General features: G+C 41.6%; 1 protein-coding gene across 4 annotated transcripts in view; it reads right to left on the bottom strand.

The window, feature by feature from the left end:
• The window catches only part of CDH4 (cadherin 4), a 452,425-nt gene that overhangs the window by 68,452 nt on the left and 364,178 nt on the right, over window positions 1-19,795 (bottom strand). For all 4 annotated transcript variants that reach the window (XM_062588916.1, XM_062588917.1, XM_062588919.1 and 1 more), the window contains one exon: window positions 8,922-9,094. In XM_062588916.1, the coding sequence (XP_062444900.1) occupies window positions 8,922-9,094 (173 nt within the window). The remainder of the gene's footprint in view (window positions 1-8,921; window positions 9,095-19,795) is intronic.

Below are 19,795 nucleotides of genomic sequence, written 5' to 3'. Positions count from 1 at the left end.
TGTATAAACCAACCCACTGTAGTCAGAGGTGGGATTTCAGAAGCAACTTGAAACAAGTGCAGCCAGACTGTACCAGAACCCTCTGAACATACTAAAATATGTTTGAAGAAAGAAAAGGGTCTACAGACTATTAGTATATGTGGGTTTTTCTTATAGGAGTGGCTCTAAAGATTTTCACATTTAAAAAAGAGAACTGATTAAGTTGGGTATCAGTCCTATGCTTGTTGAGACTCTTTAATAGGACCAATTAAACTCAAAGGTTTACTTTATCTCAGTAGGTCAAACCCAAATCATGTAGTCTTTAAACTTGGTAGCATCTCTTTGATAGCTTGCCCAAATACGAATAAGAAAATGTCATTACAGTTTAACATGTGAATCCACATGTTCTCCTTCACAGGCTGTAGGATCTTAATGTCATACTTAAAGGAATACTTAAGCAATACTTAAAGGAATCCAGGTGTATAACACAGTCCAAGCCAAACAGAAAAAAAGAAGAAAAAAACAAATCGGGGAGCTACTTGGGCAGACAGAGAACAGCTTCATATACAATGTGTGAGTGGGAATAAATTCTCTTCATTTAAGCCAAACTAGGAATCATTCTTGGTGGAGTCAGTTCCACAGCAGATGTAAACTTGCTGTGGCTATGCTTTTAAACACTAATTATCTCTGTTTTGTGGTTAGACCATCCTTCTGTATTCATCTTCAGGAAGGACATATTATGTATGGGGACTAGACTGAAAAACTCTTTACAGAATAACTAGATTCATAAAAAAGCCACAGTGTTGCTCTGCTTGATCCTTTTTATTAAAAGCATGACATGATGGAGGCTGAAATGCCCTAGGACAGGAGCAGGACCAAGAAGAACGTGAGCTGTCTATGACAGATCGCTCTGTCAAACACTGCAGAGAAAGCACAGCGATACAGAGGCGGGCTCCTTGTCAGCTCCTATGACAGCTACATTTCCCCGGAACAAGGAGACTGTCAGCCATGGGCATAAAACTCCTGATCAGAGAAGATGAAGCCTCCTAAACAACTGGTCTGCAAATGTGAGGCCAACTCAAGAGGACTGGCACAGCCATAAAGCCAAGGGCCGCTCCTCATCCTCCAAGAACAGCTCTGATGCTCCTCCCTTGAAAGGCAGGGAGGAGAGGCAAAGAAGACACAATATGCCCCAATTGTGTGAATAAGGCACCCCAGCAATGCCAACAGTGAGGCAAAAGTTACTGAGCCTTAAGTTCAAAACTGTCAATAATAAAAATGTTAGAGCAGAGGGGGTTCTGCAGGACTGCTGTCCTGATGACAAGTTGACTATGATTTTCTGAATCCCGCAGAGCTCCTGTTGCATTGATTAAAATATTTGGAAGGACATGATAAGGTTTCATGGAAATTATCAGCCCTTGCATCCACACAGCTCCCTTAACTAAACAAGGACCGTGCTGCCACGTTGTTTCAGAGCATGCAAAGCCCCCACCAGTGCACCTCCCTCCCCAGAAGCTGAGGTGTCAAGGATTAAATGTCATACGTCCATCAGTCAAGGATTAACAACATAGGCTAGCACAAAGCATCCTCTGCCTGTCCATGTTGCATGATTAAATGTGTTCTTCGCTCTCACTTACTTTCTTTATTAGTGTTTATCTTTGTTTGTCAATGCTATTTACTTCCTAAACCCCCCAGTGATGACAGGGCCATTAGTGTTTAAGCACGGGGAGGATAATGAGTGAATGTGTGCAGATGAAACTGGAGCTAGAGTGAGCTATTGGTTACACAAACTCAAATTCAAACTGTGCCAACAGACCTTCACAATTTGTATAATCAGCTGGTCTTCAGCCCATTACATCTGTGCCCTGCTCATCTTGCTGGTGAATTTTTGGGGAGGTAAATAGCCTGGCTATTTTCCACTCTGCTCACCGGGCTCCCCCCACAGTTTCTAAGCTTTTCTCAGCCCTTCTGTTCTTTAGCAGTTTCTCCTGTCACCTCCAAATTTTCTATTCTTTTAGTGAAACACATACACATGCCACTGTCTTCCAGGCCTGCAGCTCGGCGCTCTGGACATACTGGTTGCTCCATTCTATGTAGCTATCAGAGAGTTAGCAAGGAAAAGCAATTAAGAATAACTCTCCTTATACACAAGCTCTAAAAACTAACTGATAGCATTTTATTTAAAGAGTTGCAGCAATCATGCAGAAGACAGTAAGGTACAGATGGAAAGGTCTACCAGAAAGACACAGCGCATGGAAATGCAACTGGGGAGAAACATCTTTTTCCGGTTCTGAAACAAGGCTTGAGGATTGCCGATGTAATTCCCTTATTAACTGAAATAAATGGTGGTGTTCCTGCGATGAGGCTTCCCTCACATCCTTCCCACATAAGTCCTCCCCACCAGCTAATGGCTGGTATCTCTAATTACAACAAGTGGCCCTCCACTGGGTGCATGACGCATTTCCAAGGCAGCAAATTGGGTTAATAAAATGAACCTCCTTCACTGATGAGTGGCAGTGCTCCTACCATAATTTGCCGAAAAAGGTTATTCTTGCCTATAACAAGAAAATGAAATGCATGCTGGAATGATGGAGCAAGCTCAAATCAGTCCTACATACCATGTGGAAACATAAACCAGAATCAAGCATAAATCTGCTGGCTAAATTCAGCTTATGGCTAATCAGCTCTTCCTTTGACAGGATATGCTGCTGTGGAAATAGGATAATTTTATAACTGAATAATTTAACCAGTTTTATCTTGAAGTAATGATTTCAGGCATATTAATATATAAAGCTTCAGTATTTACATTTTGTTATATGGACCCAGAAAATTACAAGGTATCAGGAATAATACACTATTCGGTGACAAATGACATTTACGGAACGGTTTTCATCCCCCAGAATGACTTTGTGCTCCCCAAATCCCCGGGATGCGGCGCGGCAGCCCGGCAGACGACTCGGGCAGTGTGCTGTGCGGCAGGGCTGGGTCGGGGGGCTGCTTCCCAGTATCGCAGAGAAACTCTTCTGCAAACGCTAAGGCTAGAAGGGACAAGCAAAACACACAGTCTGACCTGCAGTACAGAATACGCTATAGCATTTTACCTGCTTACCCCTATTAGGATAATAATTTATGTCTGACTAAGAGACATGCTCCAGACTGGCTTCCAAGCATTATTTGAACACTGTGAGAAGTGGAAAATCCACTTACCCTTGGAAGTCTGTTCTAGTGGTTAGTCATCTCAGTCTTAGGAAAATACCTTGGGAGCCTGAGTCCAGAAGCTAAACACAGAGGCTTGTGGTCCAAATTCATAGAAATAGATGTGTCTTACTGGCAAAATAATGACTAATCTCCCACTCTCTTCCTCCTCCCATGAGTCTGGCTGGGAAAGCACTTATCTGCATATGTTTTAACTCAGCGATACAGGAACTCCATCTTTACACACGAGACGCTCAGCAGAACCAGACAACCTTGTTTCAGTTCTTCAGAAAAATAATGGAGAGAATCAAAGCCCAGAATCCCTCGCACTTTAAAGAACTCCGATAATGGATACAAATAGCAAACGCTGTGCGTGTTAGATTGCGCCTGTCAGAAGGTGACATACTCTTACCAATTTTGCATTAGTCCTCACTGCTCCTTGGAGGTGGCTAATTTGAGCGAGGAAAATGGGAACCAGAAATTCTTATGATGCAGTCAAGCCATTTAGATGTCACTTTTGCTCATTCTTTGTATTTTGTCAGTACACATACACGACTGATAATCTGCACAGATTCACTCATATATCACTCGTATCATGTCAAGATCCTTCAGAATCACATTGCAACAGATGTTCCTCCAGCCCTCTTCGGCGGAGGAGGCGCAGCTTCACAGCGTATCACATTGATACGCAGTGAAGGGGAAATAATTAACACAGGGGACCATAATTCAGAACAGAATAAATTCCTTTTGTTATATTCCAGGCACATAAAAAGGCCTGAAAGCTGCTGGACTGTCCTGTCAGACGAAAATTTTCTGGTAAAGTAAGCAAGGCTCGGTCTATGTTACCCGATCGTTATACTTAGAGAATACTAGCTGGCTGCAAAAACAAAAAACAAACAAACAAACAAACAAAAAAAAACCCAGATACACTGGGTTTGTGTAATCTCAAACTAGAGTATTGGCACCCATAGGACTATTCCAGGAAGGACAAATTATAGCAGTCCCAACGGTTACATTAATTCCCAGCTGTCACCAGTGTAATGCTTTCTTTACTCCCAGCCAGCCCCAAGATTTTGAAATGAAGAGATGAGAAGGTTTCCAACAGATACCTGTAGTTACCAAGAGAAAAATGTACCCAAAATAGTTATTACAGACAGTACAAACCAATCATGGTTTCTGGAAGAACAGAATACCGCATCTTTTCTTAACATAAAACTTGAAATTTCTGTGCTATCAGAAACATCTACTTGCAGCAAAACCACAGTGTTGGAAAAGAGATAACTGTCTCTGCCAATGAGAAGAACTTTTGCACTCCCCCCTCCTAAAATTCTGCCATTTCATTCATAAATAAAATAAGCTACTAACTTGGCTGTTGGCAGGCACTCCCTTTTATCTTTCACTCACTTGAGAAAGACCAGCAACATCACGTTTTCAGAAAGCCGAACGTAGTAATCATAGAATTGGATTTCATGTATTTTTAAAAGCATTTGCAGCAGCAGCGCTCCAATCACTTTTAAAAGAAATATAAACATAAAGAAATTTGGAAGAAACAACTCAAGAGTTCCTGACTTGCTTTATTTTTTTCTTAACATGAGACGAATGTGTTGGGAAGGGCCTGCTTTCTGAAAAAGAGCTGAAAAAGTTATCAACCACTGCAAAGCCAAAACACTTATTATCTCAAATAAGCCTGGATGACATTTGAGATGTCTCGACATTTATTGGCCTGCCAGCAGCATGTGGAATCAACCAGTTCCTTTTCTTTTACTTTTTTTTCCCTCCTTCCTCCTTGCTCAAAGTCCTTGTTCATAAAATATTTAGTGGAAGCTCTTCAGAGGAAAATATTGCCTGAGCTACAGCCCCAGTGCAGGTTTCCTGTGCTACTGAGACAGACGTTCTGCCACCAGAGAAATCAAAATAGCTGATACAGTTGAATCACTGCACCAAGAGCTCATGGTCGCCTTCAGCTGGACAGTCTGAACGCCAGTCTGAGCCGGAGCGGACAAGATGAGCCAACATGTAGGACACTTCTGGTCGCTTTTGCATGATGACAGGGAGAAATGCTAATTTTCAGAATGAGAAACAGAAATATGGAAGTTTGGCCTGTTTAATAGCCCCAGCTAGGGACAACTGACCCATTTTTTACCTGCTATATGTATTTCCATGGAGAAAAACAGAACACTGCAGTCTGGAATTTGGACACGCTGCTAAATTCAGCAGGCATCACGACTAGCAGTTGGCTAGCGGTTCTTAGTACCACCTATTTCTGCAGCAGCCTGCCATAAATTAGATAAATTAGCATGGTTTTCCCCCTTAGAACTTCATTATAATCTGTCCTCCTCCCGTTCATAGCCTCCCTTATTAATCCATACATTTTGTGATTCAGTCATTACCCGATCTTCTCCTCCTAGTTTTATTAAATCAACCAAAAATTCCCTGCATTTTCTTCCTGTGTTAGAGCAAGAATCTGCTTTTAACCTTTTCATCTCAGCCCGCTGTTTGAATGCACCTTTGAAACTCAGCCTAAATCCCTATCATTTTTCTCTATTAGTTCAAGGGATAGATGTTCCTTTGTTCCACCCTTGGCATTTTTCACCCTTATGCAGGCAGGAGCTTAAATTAGACAGTTGCTAAACTGTCCTCCTTTAATAATTTTTATGAAGTGCAGTCCAATTATCTTTATCTTCCTTGGGGATCCATTCAATTAAGCGCAGTCGTAATGAGTGAATGGACACAGAGCATTGTAACCATATTTACATCCAGATTAATGGGAACCAGGTAAGATAACTTTAAAGCTATCAATATTTTAATACTTTGGCTTTTCATTTTGCCGTCTTCGATGTCAGACACATTTAGAGAGACCGGCACAATTTTAGAGGCTGTTTTTAATTTCCTCCTTGGTTTATGGAAATGAGGGTTTAGAAACAGCAATAAACTACATGAATTTGTCTCAGAATAGGTTTCCTGCAGGTTAACTGAAACAGTTCTCATGATACAACTAAGCTGGAAAGCTTACTCCAATTTATCGGACGCTCCATGAATTGAGCATAATGCAAGAAACCAGTCAATACCAACATCTAAGTGGAGACGCTGAGATCCCTGGGAAGCCTAGCTAAGGGTGAACGCAACAGAAACGCTGAACAAGAACTGCCGGTTATGAAGTGACTTTCCTCCCCTCCGAAAGATGAATGCTGGAGCAGGAATACGGATCCGTCTCTCAGCTACAGAAGAGCTTTGACTGCTCCTTTCACACCTGCTTTGAGGAACCTTTCCATTGCTGGAGCAAAGTAGAAAGCTCTAACTCTAAATGAAAACCCGGTTCTGTTTCAACACCGTTTAATGTAACAATATCATAGACACTGATAAATGTGTCAATAAGCAATTGGAGAAATAACTTGTATCCAGGGAATTTATCTTAGTTGGACTAGTTTCAGCTGTATAGGTCAGATTTGTTAACATTTTAATTTACACAAATCTGCATTCCAAATACTGTTCTTCTGCTCCTTTTCCTAACAAAAAGAGAATGTCAGCAGTAAAACCAAATTTACTCCCCTAATAGCTTTTTTTAAAATTTCAGGAAAAAAACAAATACAAACAAAAAGCCAATCTGTGGTAGAGTTACAGAAGTGCTTAAACACATTTTTCAATTTAGACCTAATGTAATTTTATTTTAATAAAATAGAAACTTCTTTCTTTCCCAGCTGTAATCCTGAAAAGCAGTGGAAAGGTCTGGGAATACCCATGTCCTGTAGTCTCAGGTCAGCCCCAGGATTGTGCCCAGAGCTGGCTATTTGTCCTCGATCCACCTGTCCCCTGCCCAACCAGGTGTCCCCAAGCTGTGCGACACTTAACGTCACATTCCTATATATGAAGTGCTAACTTGCCTTGATTCCCAGATGCAACAGGGGAACTAATATGAAGTATACGGTTTCCCTGTGAGTTTTAAAAATATTTCACACACAACAAGATATATATGAAAAAAAGATCATAATTCTGCCTTATTCTTCCCCTTATATATTGCCTGCTCCTTTTTGCTTTTGATTTGCTGATTAAAACCTCTGTCCCACCTTGCTATCCCAATCGATGTCTCTGAAATTAATACAAACCTACGACCTTTCCATATCCTTACAGTCCTGTATTAAAATGCTGGCCCTATTGATGTCAAGGGGGCAATAAAAGTTCTGCCACTTCCATAAAATCAGCATTTCCCTGCCAGAATTTAGATCCCGCCTCTGAGCACTTTCTCACTGTCCCTCCGAGGACTGGTAGCAGTCTTGGCAGCACTTGTGTTTCCTCTTTCATGGCAACCACTCTACAGGCCTCAGCGTTGCCTACAATAATCTACTGCTTCAGATTCAGTTAACCTCCTTATTTTTTAAGGAAAAGCAGTGAGGAAAAGTCAAATTTGCCCTAGGCTGTGCTTTCAAAGTCTTCTGCATCAGTCTGGAAGGAGCAGGCTGTGGCACTGCTTCTGCCCTTAGCTCTGCTTTGCCAGTCTTCACGTCCTGAAGCCAGCGTGCCCAAGGGTGTCTCAGGCCCCAAACCCATCAGTCCTCTGCCTACGCAGGATGGGGAGGAGGGAAAGAAAGAACAAAACCAGTTTCCAGTGCCTTCTCCCCCAGACGCAGGGCATTCGACTATCTTAGGAATGGATTTTGCGGGACGTGTCACCTCTGGGGACTGCCTGAGCTGAAACATATGCACCTACGTCAAAGTATTGTCTATCTGCTGCACAGTTGTACTATGAGTGGGAGTCAGTCCGGTAAACAAATGATCCTTCCAGTCACTTACGGGTTCATCAGGTGATGCTTCAAAAACCTTACAGTCCAGTGGAAAAAAAGACACAATTTAAGCTCCCTGTCTCACTTCAGAGCCAGGGACCCCTTTTCCCTTCCTCCTCATGGTCACTCCCACCCATCACTTATGGTAAATTGACTTTTGTTTAAAGTGTGAGGTATAAATCCTTTCACCTTGATTTTATATATACCACCGGAGAAGGTAGACCTTTGAGAATTATATAGCCTATACTGGCAAAGCCTGTTTTTGTCAGTTAAAATGATATTTTTTCTATGTTTGGAAAAGCTGTACATTGTAGAACACCAGGAAGAAGAGGAATTAAAAGCAGAAGCATCACACAAAATCAAAAGCACATGACTGGTAGCACACACTGGAAGACCTTTTCCTAATTTTAATTAGCAGACAGGAACCAGCAAACAGGGACTGTGCAGCTTTACTGAGAGGAAAGAGTGGAGCTGTTAGTGTCTGCCCAGAAGGCAGTGGTTGGGAAATGGCACAAGGATGTCATCACAGGACATTCAAAGTACGACAAGTACAGGCTCTGTAACTCCTTCCAAAGGTAAAATGTGAAGAACTAACCAAGATAGGTCTGGAAAACGGTATTAATGCATGCCACTATATTCGTTCCCCAACAGAGAGGGGACAAATGCCAATTTATTCACCCCTCCCATACCTTCTGACATACTTTCAAGTACTTTGAATTGTACAAATCTACGCAAGAAAAATACCAGCATCACGAATGAGGAGATTCTCCCAGAGTTCACTGACTGAAAAGGATTGAGGCAAAAATTCTGCACCACATCAGAGCTACAATGTCCCACAGCTTCTGCAGCTGCAAAGACCATGAACAACACTTTGGGACTCAGACTTTGGGAGGGTTCGTATTGGAGACAGAATTTAGGCGTTACAAGCTACTAATCAAGTGGAAACTGTGTTATGTTTTTTAAACTCACCTCTCTGTCCAGTCCTGCAGCCACTGTGACAATGTCTCCCGTCTCACTGTTAATGGTGAACATGTTCTGTGATGGGCTTTGTGGGGTCTGAGTCACAATTCGGTATCTCACCATTCCGTTCGCTGTAGTGCTATCATCGGCATCGTTTGCCGTCACTGTCATCACATAGGTACCTTGAAATGAGAGAAGGCAAACCATGAGGAATATGCCATTGCACAGCTGACTGCAGCACCATGGACCCGGGCGCGTGCATTTTAGTCGGCAACGCCACAGGCTCAATGTCCCGTTTCAGTCTATCCAGCTAGACAAGGCAAGGATTATGAAAACAGTAACACTGCTGAGATTAGATGATCTGTAAGGATATCAATTACACAAAACTGGTATACAGAGAGAAGTTATATGCGACTATATGAGGATATCTACAATTAACTTTTAATTCTTTCGCTGACAGTAAGTTCTAAGGCAGTATTTTTTGTCCTGCAATTTCATGAAAATTCTCACAGGAGATTTTTTTCCATCTACCAATCCCTGCATTTACATCATTCAACAGTATTTCCAGATTTAATAGCGGGAAGAGTTCTCAGCAGCTTCGGAAGGACCCCATCAACTTGCCCATGCCCAGTGCAGCAAGCAACCACCTGCTGCCTCTAGGTCTTGTAGAAACGTCCACCTTTCTAGCTCCTAGTGGAGAAAAAACATTTCTGCTGAGCAAATGGAACAGCTGCTGCTCAGCAGGACAAAAAAAATTCAATGATTTGGTATGTGTGGCCAGCAATGTATTGAATCATTGGTTTGTTTCTTGCTAATCATCAGTGTCTTCATTTGCCTTGCAAAAAAAGAAAAAAAAATCTCTACTTTCTAGATACTGTTGGGGATGCACTGATGCACTGACAGGCTTATTATCACTGGAGTTTGGCAGCAGGGTGTTTTGCTAAAGTGGGAAATTATCATTACGAGGTAAAAGATGTTACTTGATTGGATGGACTCCTGCAGCTGCGTGGTCCTGTGGCACTCCCCCCCGTCCCCAGCTCACTGGGTCCAGCTTTAGGCTTGTTATACTGGTAGGAAAGAACGACTGAAAGGGCAGACACATACTGCTTACAAAAAGCCACCTGCAACAGTATATAAATCTAACAAAATGAGACTCAAAAATAAGGAGTGGGAGGCAAAGAGAGACAGTGAGAGCTGACGTAGCCTTGCCTTAATAACCATCAAAAACCAAGAGCATCAATGGAAAGCTGGAAGGTGTCATGTGTACACTGCCCATTTGGGAACTCTGGAGAGGATGAGTCAAGTCACGAGCGAGCCATGCTGGAGGAGACCAAGGTGGTCCCAAGAAGAGCGCTAGCTGATCCAAGATACAGCCATGTGGTGCTTGGCAAAAGCTGCTGAGCTCATTCCACCCACTTGGCCAGAAGTGAGCCACCACCAAACCAGAGGCTAACCGCATCCTGATTCCCAGCTTGGGCAGAGTTAACTAGCTTCCAGCTCAGAGCAAAAACACATCAGATTTGCACCCAGCACAACCAGCTTGTACTTGTTTGCAAGAGTTTAAAAACATACCCCATGTGCTAAATGGGAAGATCTAACAGCAGCTGCAGCTTCCCAACTTCCTTTACCTCAGCCAAGTAACTGTAAGACGCTCAGCAGGTGTTTCACCAGCACCTTCTCCAACTTTGAGAAATCAGTATTTTTCGGCATTATCAAGAAACGGTCTCATACGTTTGTATTTTTGCACTGTGGAAAAAGCTTTGCTGAACTTCTTCTATCTGGCTCAATCAGCCTCTTTTTGTTCTCCGTGGTGATATATATCCCTGTGAGTTTCCTTAGTTCAATAAGAATTATAGATTAAAAAATAAATGAATGTGTAAGGCAAATTCTAATGATGAATGCATTCCTATCTTTCTGCAATAATCCTGATTCACATTTGTGAAATGAAAACAAACTATTCAACAACTTTAACATTTTTCCAATCAATAAACTTCAGTAGAGGGAAGAAATACTGAATTGAAACAAGGTTGTGCAATGACTTTTTTTTTCCTTTCTCCTGAAGCATTCTTCTTTTTCTCTGTGCAAAACCAGTTATCATCAGACTACTGATACAAATAAAGAAGCCATCCCTCAGATAAGTACAGGGAAATGTACAGGAGAAATTTAAATAGAAAATATGCTGAATGAGGAGATGTTTGATTTGGAATTTATGTTATCTTAATGCATTCTTTACTGAAAATATCTCTGAACAGAATGTCAAAACCCGGGGCTAATGGAAACAGAAGTGGAAGAGGAAAACAGAATCTATTTTAGGATAAGTGCAGTCTTAGGACATATTCCAAATAACAGGTGGTATTTCATGATTCAGTTTTAGCATAAAAAACAGCTCTGAAAGAAAAGTTACTGGGGCTACTAAGTTCACATGAGAGAAAAATAAGATCCTTTCAAAAGCATGAAATGCCTCCACATGACGATTTAGCAGGTGTCCCAGTCTCCTGCAACTAATTCCAGACGACTCAGGACACTGAGGCAGGCAGAAGAAACATGGGAAGGAGGAAAAGTCCCTCCTGTGGCACCTCCCAGGTTCCCACTCCTCAAGGATCAGTTTCCAAAATAAACCAGGGTGTGGGAGAAGGCATGTTCCCAGCTTGGGAACAGGTTGCAGTTGTGGGCAGGTGGTGAGCTGACAGGGGCTGTACTGTGGAGCGTACGGGTAGGGTAGGTCTTCCCCACTCCTTCCCTGCCCTTCCAGCTTCTCTACAGTGTAGCATTTTGACCATTGGACTGAGCACAGTTGCTCTAGGAAAAAGGGCTACTTCAACAGCCTTTGACCTGCCTCCCCGTAACGGTAGACGGGACTGGGCGAACGTCTCCTAAATCGTGAACGGCACCAGGCTGCTGTCTGTTCAAGTGGCAATCTGCTCCCTATCTAGCTTTGATATCTATAGTTTGGATTACGAAACCCCACTTCAGAGAAAACAGAGAGAGGTTGGGGGAACACCCATTAATTACAAACTCGTAACTTAATAAAGTGTCCCTGCAAAGGGACTTGCGCAGCTGTAGCGTTTTGCAGTACATTACGCAATTTAAGAAGTCCCTTCCTTCCGCGGCTCTCCACTCCCCCCCGGGGCTTGGTGCCCGACCACAGCTTACGGTAAGCGAGCTGCAAATTATTTCTTCCTCTCTGCAGGCTGGAAGGTGGCAGGGAAGAGGTGATACATGCATTCCTGTTCCTCCGCTCACACAGTTCCTACCCCACTGTGTTGAACGAGGAGGAACTGCCTTACGGAACGTGCATTAGCCGCACTGTGAGCCGTTCCCCGAGGACCACTGCTGGGGGGCGGCTGGATTAGCTCTGTATGGTCCAGTCACTTTCTATAGATTTAGTCTGTCTTTAAGCAAGACGTAGATCCTGCTAGATGCCTGTGGGCTGCAATGATTAGTATAAACACATACATCTAAGCACCAGAATACTTAATTAGAGCGATCTGGATATATGCTGCTGCAGCATCTAACATCTTCCGGGTACTATATAAAAGTCCTCCACTGTACTAAGTCAGTTGGTGCTGATTTACCTACTATAAAGATAAATAATGTCAGAAATCTTTGTCCTATGCATGAAGATACCTTTCCAAATATTTTATGTTAAAATAAAGAAAATACATCCTTATCTCTTGCTCACATCACTACACAAATTAGGAAATGTACAGTGGTAGAGTGTACAGTTTTTACACACTTGAGGACTGAGGCTGGTTTTATTAGGATGTAAGTGAAAAAGTAGGAATCAGTGTACAGACTCCCCAGTCTGGTTTGTAGGATATGTGTAAGTATTTTGTGGAAATCTAAGTATTAACTGTACTATCTTCAAATTACTATATCCTGCCCAAGCAGACAACGCAGTTCCCACAGCCCAGAAATTCAGTTTTCCTTGTTAAAGGGCAGACCCTGAGCAAGCTCTTCCACCTCTCGCTCGAGACCCCCATGCTGTACCCCCAATTTTTGGGTGACACCCTGCCAGTGGGGATGGCAACTACGAGACAGCTTCAGAGGTGTACAAACTGGGCAAGAGGGACTTCATGTTTTCAGTGTGAGATAGAGGCATTAGGTTTATTTTCTGGTCTCAAGGGCTAGCTCACAAGCATGCTGACATCACTAAATGAATGCACAAAGTGCTGAAACTCAAGAATTTGACCAAATCTGTGCAGCACATCACATAACAAATACCCAGTCCAGAAGGTGTACTTGATATAACTGCATTAAAATACTCACCTGGCCTACTAACTCAGGTAGCTAACCTGTTGAAAGGAAAGCATTCCTCATCAAATCAAGCACACGGTATGTTAAATAAAACACCTAACCTAGTACATCATGTCAATATTAAATCAAATTTGTTGCATGTTGAACAGCTCTTCCAAGAAACAGATTGAATTACTATGCACAGCTAGTGATGACAAGATTACTGTGCATTAGCTTTTCATTAACTAATGTGCCAAATTCATATATCACCTGAGTTAAAATTAATGTTTGGCACGACAAAATAGATCTATCAATAAAAGACAAGCCACCATGAATGTGAACTTGACAATGCACTCCATGTTATTTTCCAAAGACTGCAATCTCCTATATGTTATTTTGTCAAATGAGATATTTTTGTTTCAGCCTAACGATGGTCAAGACATATGAGAGAGATGCTTGAATGCACCCCGATGGAAAATACTCCTACTGGATTAATGAAGCTTTCTACAGGATCGGCAAGACAAAACCTGAAAGAATCTGAAGCGAAGGAAGCAAAGGATAATCATTTTCACCTATATACCAGGATTTTGATTCTCGATCAAATTTAAAATTAATTGCATCTGCTTGTAAAAGACTGCAAAAACCAATTTGCTTGGATTCACTATATCTCATTGGATCTGAAGATATGTTTGGCGAGTAAAAAGCCCCCATCCTTCTCCCCAAACAAGAAGGAAGATAGCTGCCCTACATATACGTGAGCACACAAACACAGAGTCACAGGCAAATTTCCCCCCCAAATCGCTCTGGAATCTGCAAATCAGCGTGATTCTTTCCAGTTCAGACGCTATCAGAGCACACCAAAGCCTGCTAATTCACGTCACGTTGTCTGCAGTCGCTGCTTGCACTTACATCTATGCAACCTCATTTCTCTGAAAACACTAGGTTTTCATAGTTTTAAGGTATATAAACAATATCTCAGCACAGTTGTGCTCCCAAACTCTTTGTTGCAATTGCTTTATAACTGCCATTTTTTTTAGCTGGTTTGAATCCATTAGTTATATTAATGCAAGTTAAAAGAAAGAGCTAATGGGCACTTATCATGAATCCAAATTAAAAAAAGACAAAAAATCTTTCACTCTTCCCTTTATAACTACATGTCACTATAAAATACACAATCCGCTCTATGTGCTCCTGTGATATAAGCAGAAAAGCTAAATTTTCACCTAGTTTTCACTGATAGCACTGATTCTTTATTGAGTTTTATCTTACTATTTATGTTTTTTAATGGCTGGTAAATGGTTGCAGAATCATTAAAGGTTGGTTAACCTTCTCAGTCTAATTTTGACCTACAAGATACTTAATCTAATCATTCCCCCATAGAAAAGGACTGACTCATTATGCACAGACATGCAGTGATGGCCACATTACATTAGATCTTCATTAACCCAAGTTAATAATGGCTTTGTACTAATGGAAACCTCCCCTTCCTACTATTTTTTTTTCAAAATTGGAAAGTTCACTTAGTGAATACTATGTTAGATAGAAAGAAAACAGTAATTGCTGATGGGAAGATCAAATACCTAAGAATGCTGCAAAATTCGCAACATCTTTTAAAAATAAAATTTGCAGTTCAAAACAGTTTCTTGGTATTAGCTGTCTTAAACAGAGAGGACAAGACTCTCCTGGTCCTACTCACGATAGCAGCATTTCACCCGTTAGGTGATTTCAGTCATTGCAAGAAGATCTCAAGGACAGAAAGCCAGCACTCTCCACAAGTAAAGATGTCAAAACCCAACTACAACGGGAAGTACAACGGGCTCCTGAACAAGCCCTCCAACTGCTACAGTTATACATATAATTACTTGTATATTGGCTCTGTATGGCAGGCACCAATCACCTCAACATGCAATCTTTCCTATTAATAAACATGAGGAAGTGTGCATGTGCTACTTGCCTTTTTAACTGAAAGTTAAAATGAACAAGATTCTTCTGTTCTAGACTGGAGGAGGAGAGGTGAGGGTCGGGCGCGCTGCAGCGTGGCGTAGCATTGCTAGTGCCCGGAGCAGTACGGCTGCAACAGCACAGACCTCCTCAGGGGTGAATTTACCTTGCCAATAACTATAAACTTAGAACAGTATTTAGAGAACTGCTGTAGTGTCAAAGATTCAAACATATCAGTGAACAAACTTGCATCTTCGAACAGAAAAAAAAATGTATTCGATATAGGTGACTTGAAGCATTTTCCCATACTCATCGCTCAGGGTTTGAAATGACAGATGAAAAGTCGACTCCCCAAAGCGTTCAATGGAATCATATTAGTAAATAGGAACGTGTGCAAGACATCAAGATGACAGCAATGCTTGAAACTCTCTTGCACATGTAATAAATTGCAAATACGCTTAAATTAAACTGCATTCCACACACTTTAGATACAAAACCAAAACAGAAATAGCACTTTCCTCTAAATGATACTCCTTCAGTACTATCTGATAGTTGCTGTCACCCTCTTTCACCATTATTTTTGTAATCATTGGCAAATTTTGACCTTTCAAGCAGCTAACCTAATTCATAAAGGATGTCACTCCTTAATTAGTGGAGATGTCAGATTCTCAGCCTCAAACAAGGCAAAAGTCACCCTAATGAGAATGAACAGAGCAAGTGGGTCTGGAGAGACGACTGAACAAGTCCCAGAGGCTGCTGTCACCTGGAACTGAAATGATACATTCTTATTGTTAAGAATAAAATAATCATCTGATGTCAGAAAATGAACGAATGCACCAAATATGGCTTCGCAGGGGCATGCCTAGGTTCGAAGATAACTCTAGCACAGCAGCCTCCAGCCTCCTGCTTGCTGAAACCTTGAGCACCTCCAAGTAGTAACAGAAGTCAGACTTGAAGATAGGCAAAAATAGATTAAGCCTCTGAGCAAATAGTTTTGATTGCACAAATCGATGAGCCTCAGCTCACCTGAGTTCCTGGAGATGAATCCTCTTGATTTCTACAGGCAAATTCAAAAAAACAGAGAAACTGTGACTTAGGACAAGATATTCTGAACATCACCAAGAAACTGTGCCCAGAAGTATGGTTAGGTCTCATGCTTAACTGAAGGTATATGCAACTAGTGAAATTACACAGATCAGGCTGAGATTAATGTATTTTCCACAAGGCCTGAATCTAACTGTTGAATGTTGACTGAGAATAAGAACCACGTAGATTTGCAGCATGGTTTCACAATGTTTGCAGTACACAGTGGGAAATCTTGATGGATATCTGTAGATTGTTAATGAAACCAAATATTTAGAATTTACTGTAGGCAGTACTTGGTACAGTGCTGCCTGTAACAAGAAAACACATAGTGGGGGCATATCTGCACTGACTCATTTTCCTGATTCACTGTGAAACGCCAGGAAGCATCACAGGACATCTTAGGGAGAACAGTGAGCTCTGCTTGACGCCTGTTGGTCAACTTCCAAACCTACCCAGAAAAATTTCACTCGTTGTCTTTTAAAATTTGGTAACAACAGGAGATGAACACTGAAAGTTCACTGACTTTTAGGAAATAAAGCCAGCTGACTGTGTGTCCTGTGGTATACAGCTGCACAATCTGGTGGGTGACTGGACTTTTGTTTGTAACGTCGTAGGCCAAGAGACAGGCAATGCACATGCACAGACGCGCAAACACGCACGCACCCCTGAAAGCAGCCTAAAACGCTGGCTGGCTTCTAACAACGATATTCTGAGAGCAGCCCACCAGATGTCACAGGCAGTCTGATCAGCATGATCCCATGCAATTCCCGATCAGCTCCCATGTCTTGTTCTATTGAACAACCTACCTTTACAACATTTGCTTTGTAATTTGATGCTATATTATTTGCAGTTGCTGGTAAAAGGCAGCAGAGAGTGGACTACTGCAGTGCTAAAACTCACTTCCAGAGTGGTCTCCGAACATTGATTTTCACATTTTTTTTTCATATCACCTTGGCCATTCCTTCTGGAAGGAAAAAACGTCAGTCTGGGGATTTGCATTTTTTTCTCACAGCCCAGTAATTCACATCCTTGCTACAGGGACTGGATTCTTCTGCAATGGAAATTAAAATGAGCAAAGATTTCATCCACCCATCTCCAAACAAAATAGAAAGCCCTACAACACGTGTCTGCAGAACAATTTCTTATCCTAAAATGGTGTTCGGCTGAGCAGAAGAACTTGAAAGAGAATACTGTGTATACCAAGTCTGTGTGTAATGTGTGAGAGAAGGGGTTGCTGGGTGGGACAAGGCCATTTTTCCTAGCACCCAAAGTGCAAGGATAAGGCTAACATCCATTCGAGCTCAAGAGGATGGCACTGCATTGGTATATATACTTCGGCTTGTGAGGAACACGAAAGTAATGCTGTGAAGCGTTCTGGTAAGACTGGAGGAACTGTGGAGATGTATTCTGGCACCGGGAAATTTTATCCTTACACGATCTCTCTGCAGCAGACGGAATCCGTGTTATTCTGTGCATGCTAGGCTCTAGTGCTATTAGGAAGAAGATGCATCATGGACTTCCCCGGGAGATGTGCACCCCGAACAACCTGAGTTAGCTGAGATTCGTGAACCTGTGTCGGTGCTTTCTCGAATTAGGGCTTCCCAAAATGAAGAGTACTAAAATCAGTTTACCTCTAAGCTGGTAAAAGAATATTAAATGTTTTAATTAGGAGCATCACTATGGTGTTTTTAGAATGTTCCATAATGGAAGGAAGTGGTTTTCGCTCACAGAGTCCCACTCGTTTTTAAAAATGAAGCTTTTTCTATTCAGTGATTCCACAACTCAGGCATTGCCATTTTCATTTCCTCCCTTGCCTGCAATTTAACCACCCAACAACACTCCCCTTGCAATTTCACTGAAAGAACAACCTACAGGACCTCAGAGATCTCTTTATTAATTGTATTATCAGGTTTGAAAAGAGGAAAGAGCTAGAAATGCAGAATCCACATTCTTCACGTGAACATATATACAAATGCAACTATACGCCTTAAAAGATTAATTTCACAAGCCTTAAATTGCAATTTAATTTAAAAACTAATTCAGCCTCATAATTAGCTTTCTGTTCAAATCACTGAGGCTAAAGATTTAAATTCTTAATATTCAGATGACTTTCAAGTTTCTGGCCTCATCTGTGCATTAGTCCACGGTGTTAATCTCTAAGGGAATCTCTGCTGGCATAGAAATAAAATAAACAAATTGGGAGACTAATAGAATAATCGGCTTTTAAAATCCCTGGTATTATATATACTGCTTATTTTTATGAGATTTCTTTAACTCAATTTGCCACACATAGATTTGGCTCCCAGCTATTTCATTTTTTAAGTGGCATCACTACCAACAATTATTCTATCAGAGTTCCATGGAATCAGCAAGAGATAAAGAAGTACATTTTTCATATAAGAAAAACTAATATTCCTTTATTTTGGCCGTACTTAGAACTCTTTCACACTGCTTACTGGGTAGGGGGGCAGGAAGAAACTATCCTGCCTACATAGTACCTTGAGAAAAAATCAGAGATGGCTGAAATCTTAGTTTAGAAGAAGTCACTTGGAATTGCGCTACTGACTTGAAAAGGACCAAGATGTATCCAGAGAGTCAGTGAAGTGGAAAGGATGAATGGGAATGGAAAAGGCCAGTCTGACAGGAACAAATTGTTTTGGAGAGATGTGTTAATTTTTGACAATCTTTCGGTTATAACAAAATAGATACAATCCCGAGCAAAGCACTCTAGTCATCGCAGAGCGTTTCACATTGACCTTTTCAGAACTGAACGTGTCAGTTAAGTGAGACATCCACATTCAAATGTAAGGTAAAATTTGTGTTGGTTTTATCAAGACTAAACTTCTAAAGTGACCAAAATCTTATTACTCCGTATTATTTTGTTTAGTGATTAAGTTCATCCTTCCTTTTCTTACATGCAAGCATTTTCATTCTACTTTATAGTGCATTTTTGGGGCAGTTGTAGAATTTCCATTGAAGCAGCACTCCGTCTCCTCTCCCCAACTCCTCTCCCCAAGGATGTACGTGGGATGCTTCAAGCCCAACTGTACAACTGCACTGGTTAGGTTCAGGATAGGCAGCAACTGATGTTGCACAGAGGGAGAAAAAGAAAGAAAACACCCCAAACCTAAGCTCCTTTCTGCCGTGAGTGAGTACAGCTTGCCCGGCGCCGCTCCCAGACGCAGGCTTGGAAAGGACAGCACAATTCCTGCAGTGTAGATGGTGTTGGGCAAGGAAGCTGTGCAATCCATATCGCTTCCTCAGCTCTTGAAAGTTCTGCAGCTGAGAGAACTTTGCTGATTAAGGCAGCCGGAGGGACCAGGGGAATTTCAGTGCTAGCTTGCAGCTGCATTTTTAAAACATAGCTGTTTCTTCATATGGAGGCAAAGTTCAAAGAAGCAGAACATTATTCAGTGTGAGTAAAACATGGCCTTTTAAGATACACTTTCAAACAGTGGCACATTAAATCAAAACAACGTGCGAGGAAGAGAAAGGAAGAAGGATGTTCCTGTGCAAGAGAAAATCCTACATCACTGTTCATGCTCTGCATTTTTGGAAGGGTCTGCATGTAAACATCTGAACTGTCCACTTGCATAACCTTAGGGTAGATATGCTAGAAA

The sequence above is a fragment of the Rhea pennata genome, chromosome 16 (genome assembly GCF_028389875.1).
Source record: "Rhea pennata isolate bPtePen1 chromosome 16, bPtePen1.pri, whole genome shotgun sequence".
Lineage (NCBI taxonomy): Eukaryota > Metazoa > Chordata > Aves > Rheiformes > Rheidae > Rhea > Rhea pennata.
The sequence above is the reverse complement of the archived record's forward strand: the minus strand, read 5'-3'. Positions and strand labels throughout refer to the sequence as shown.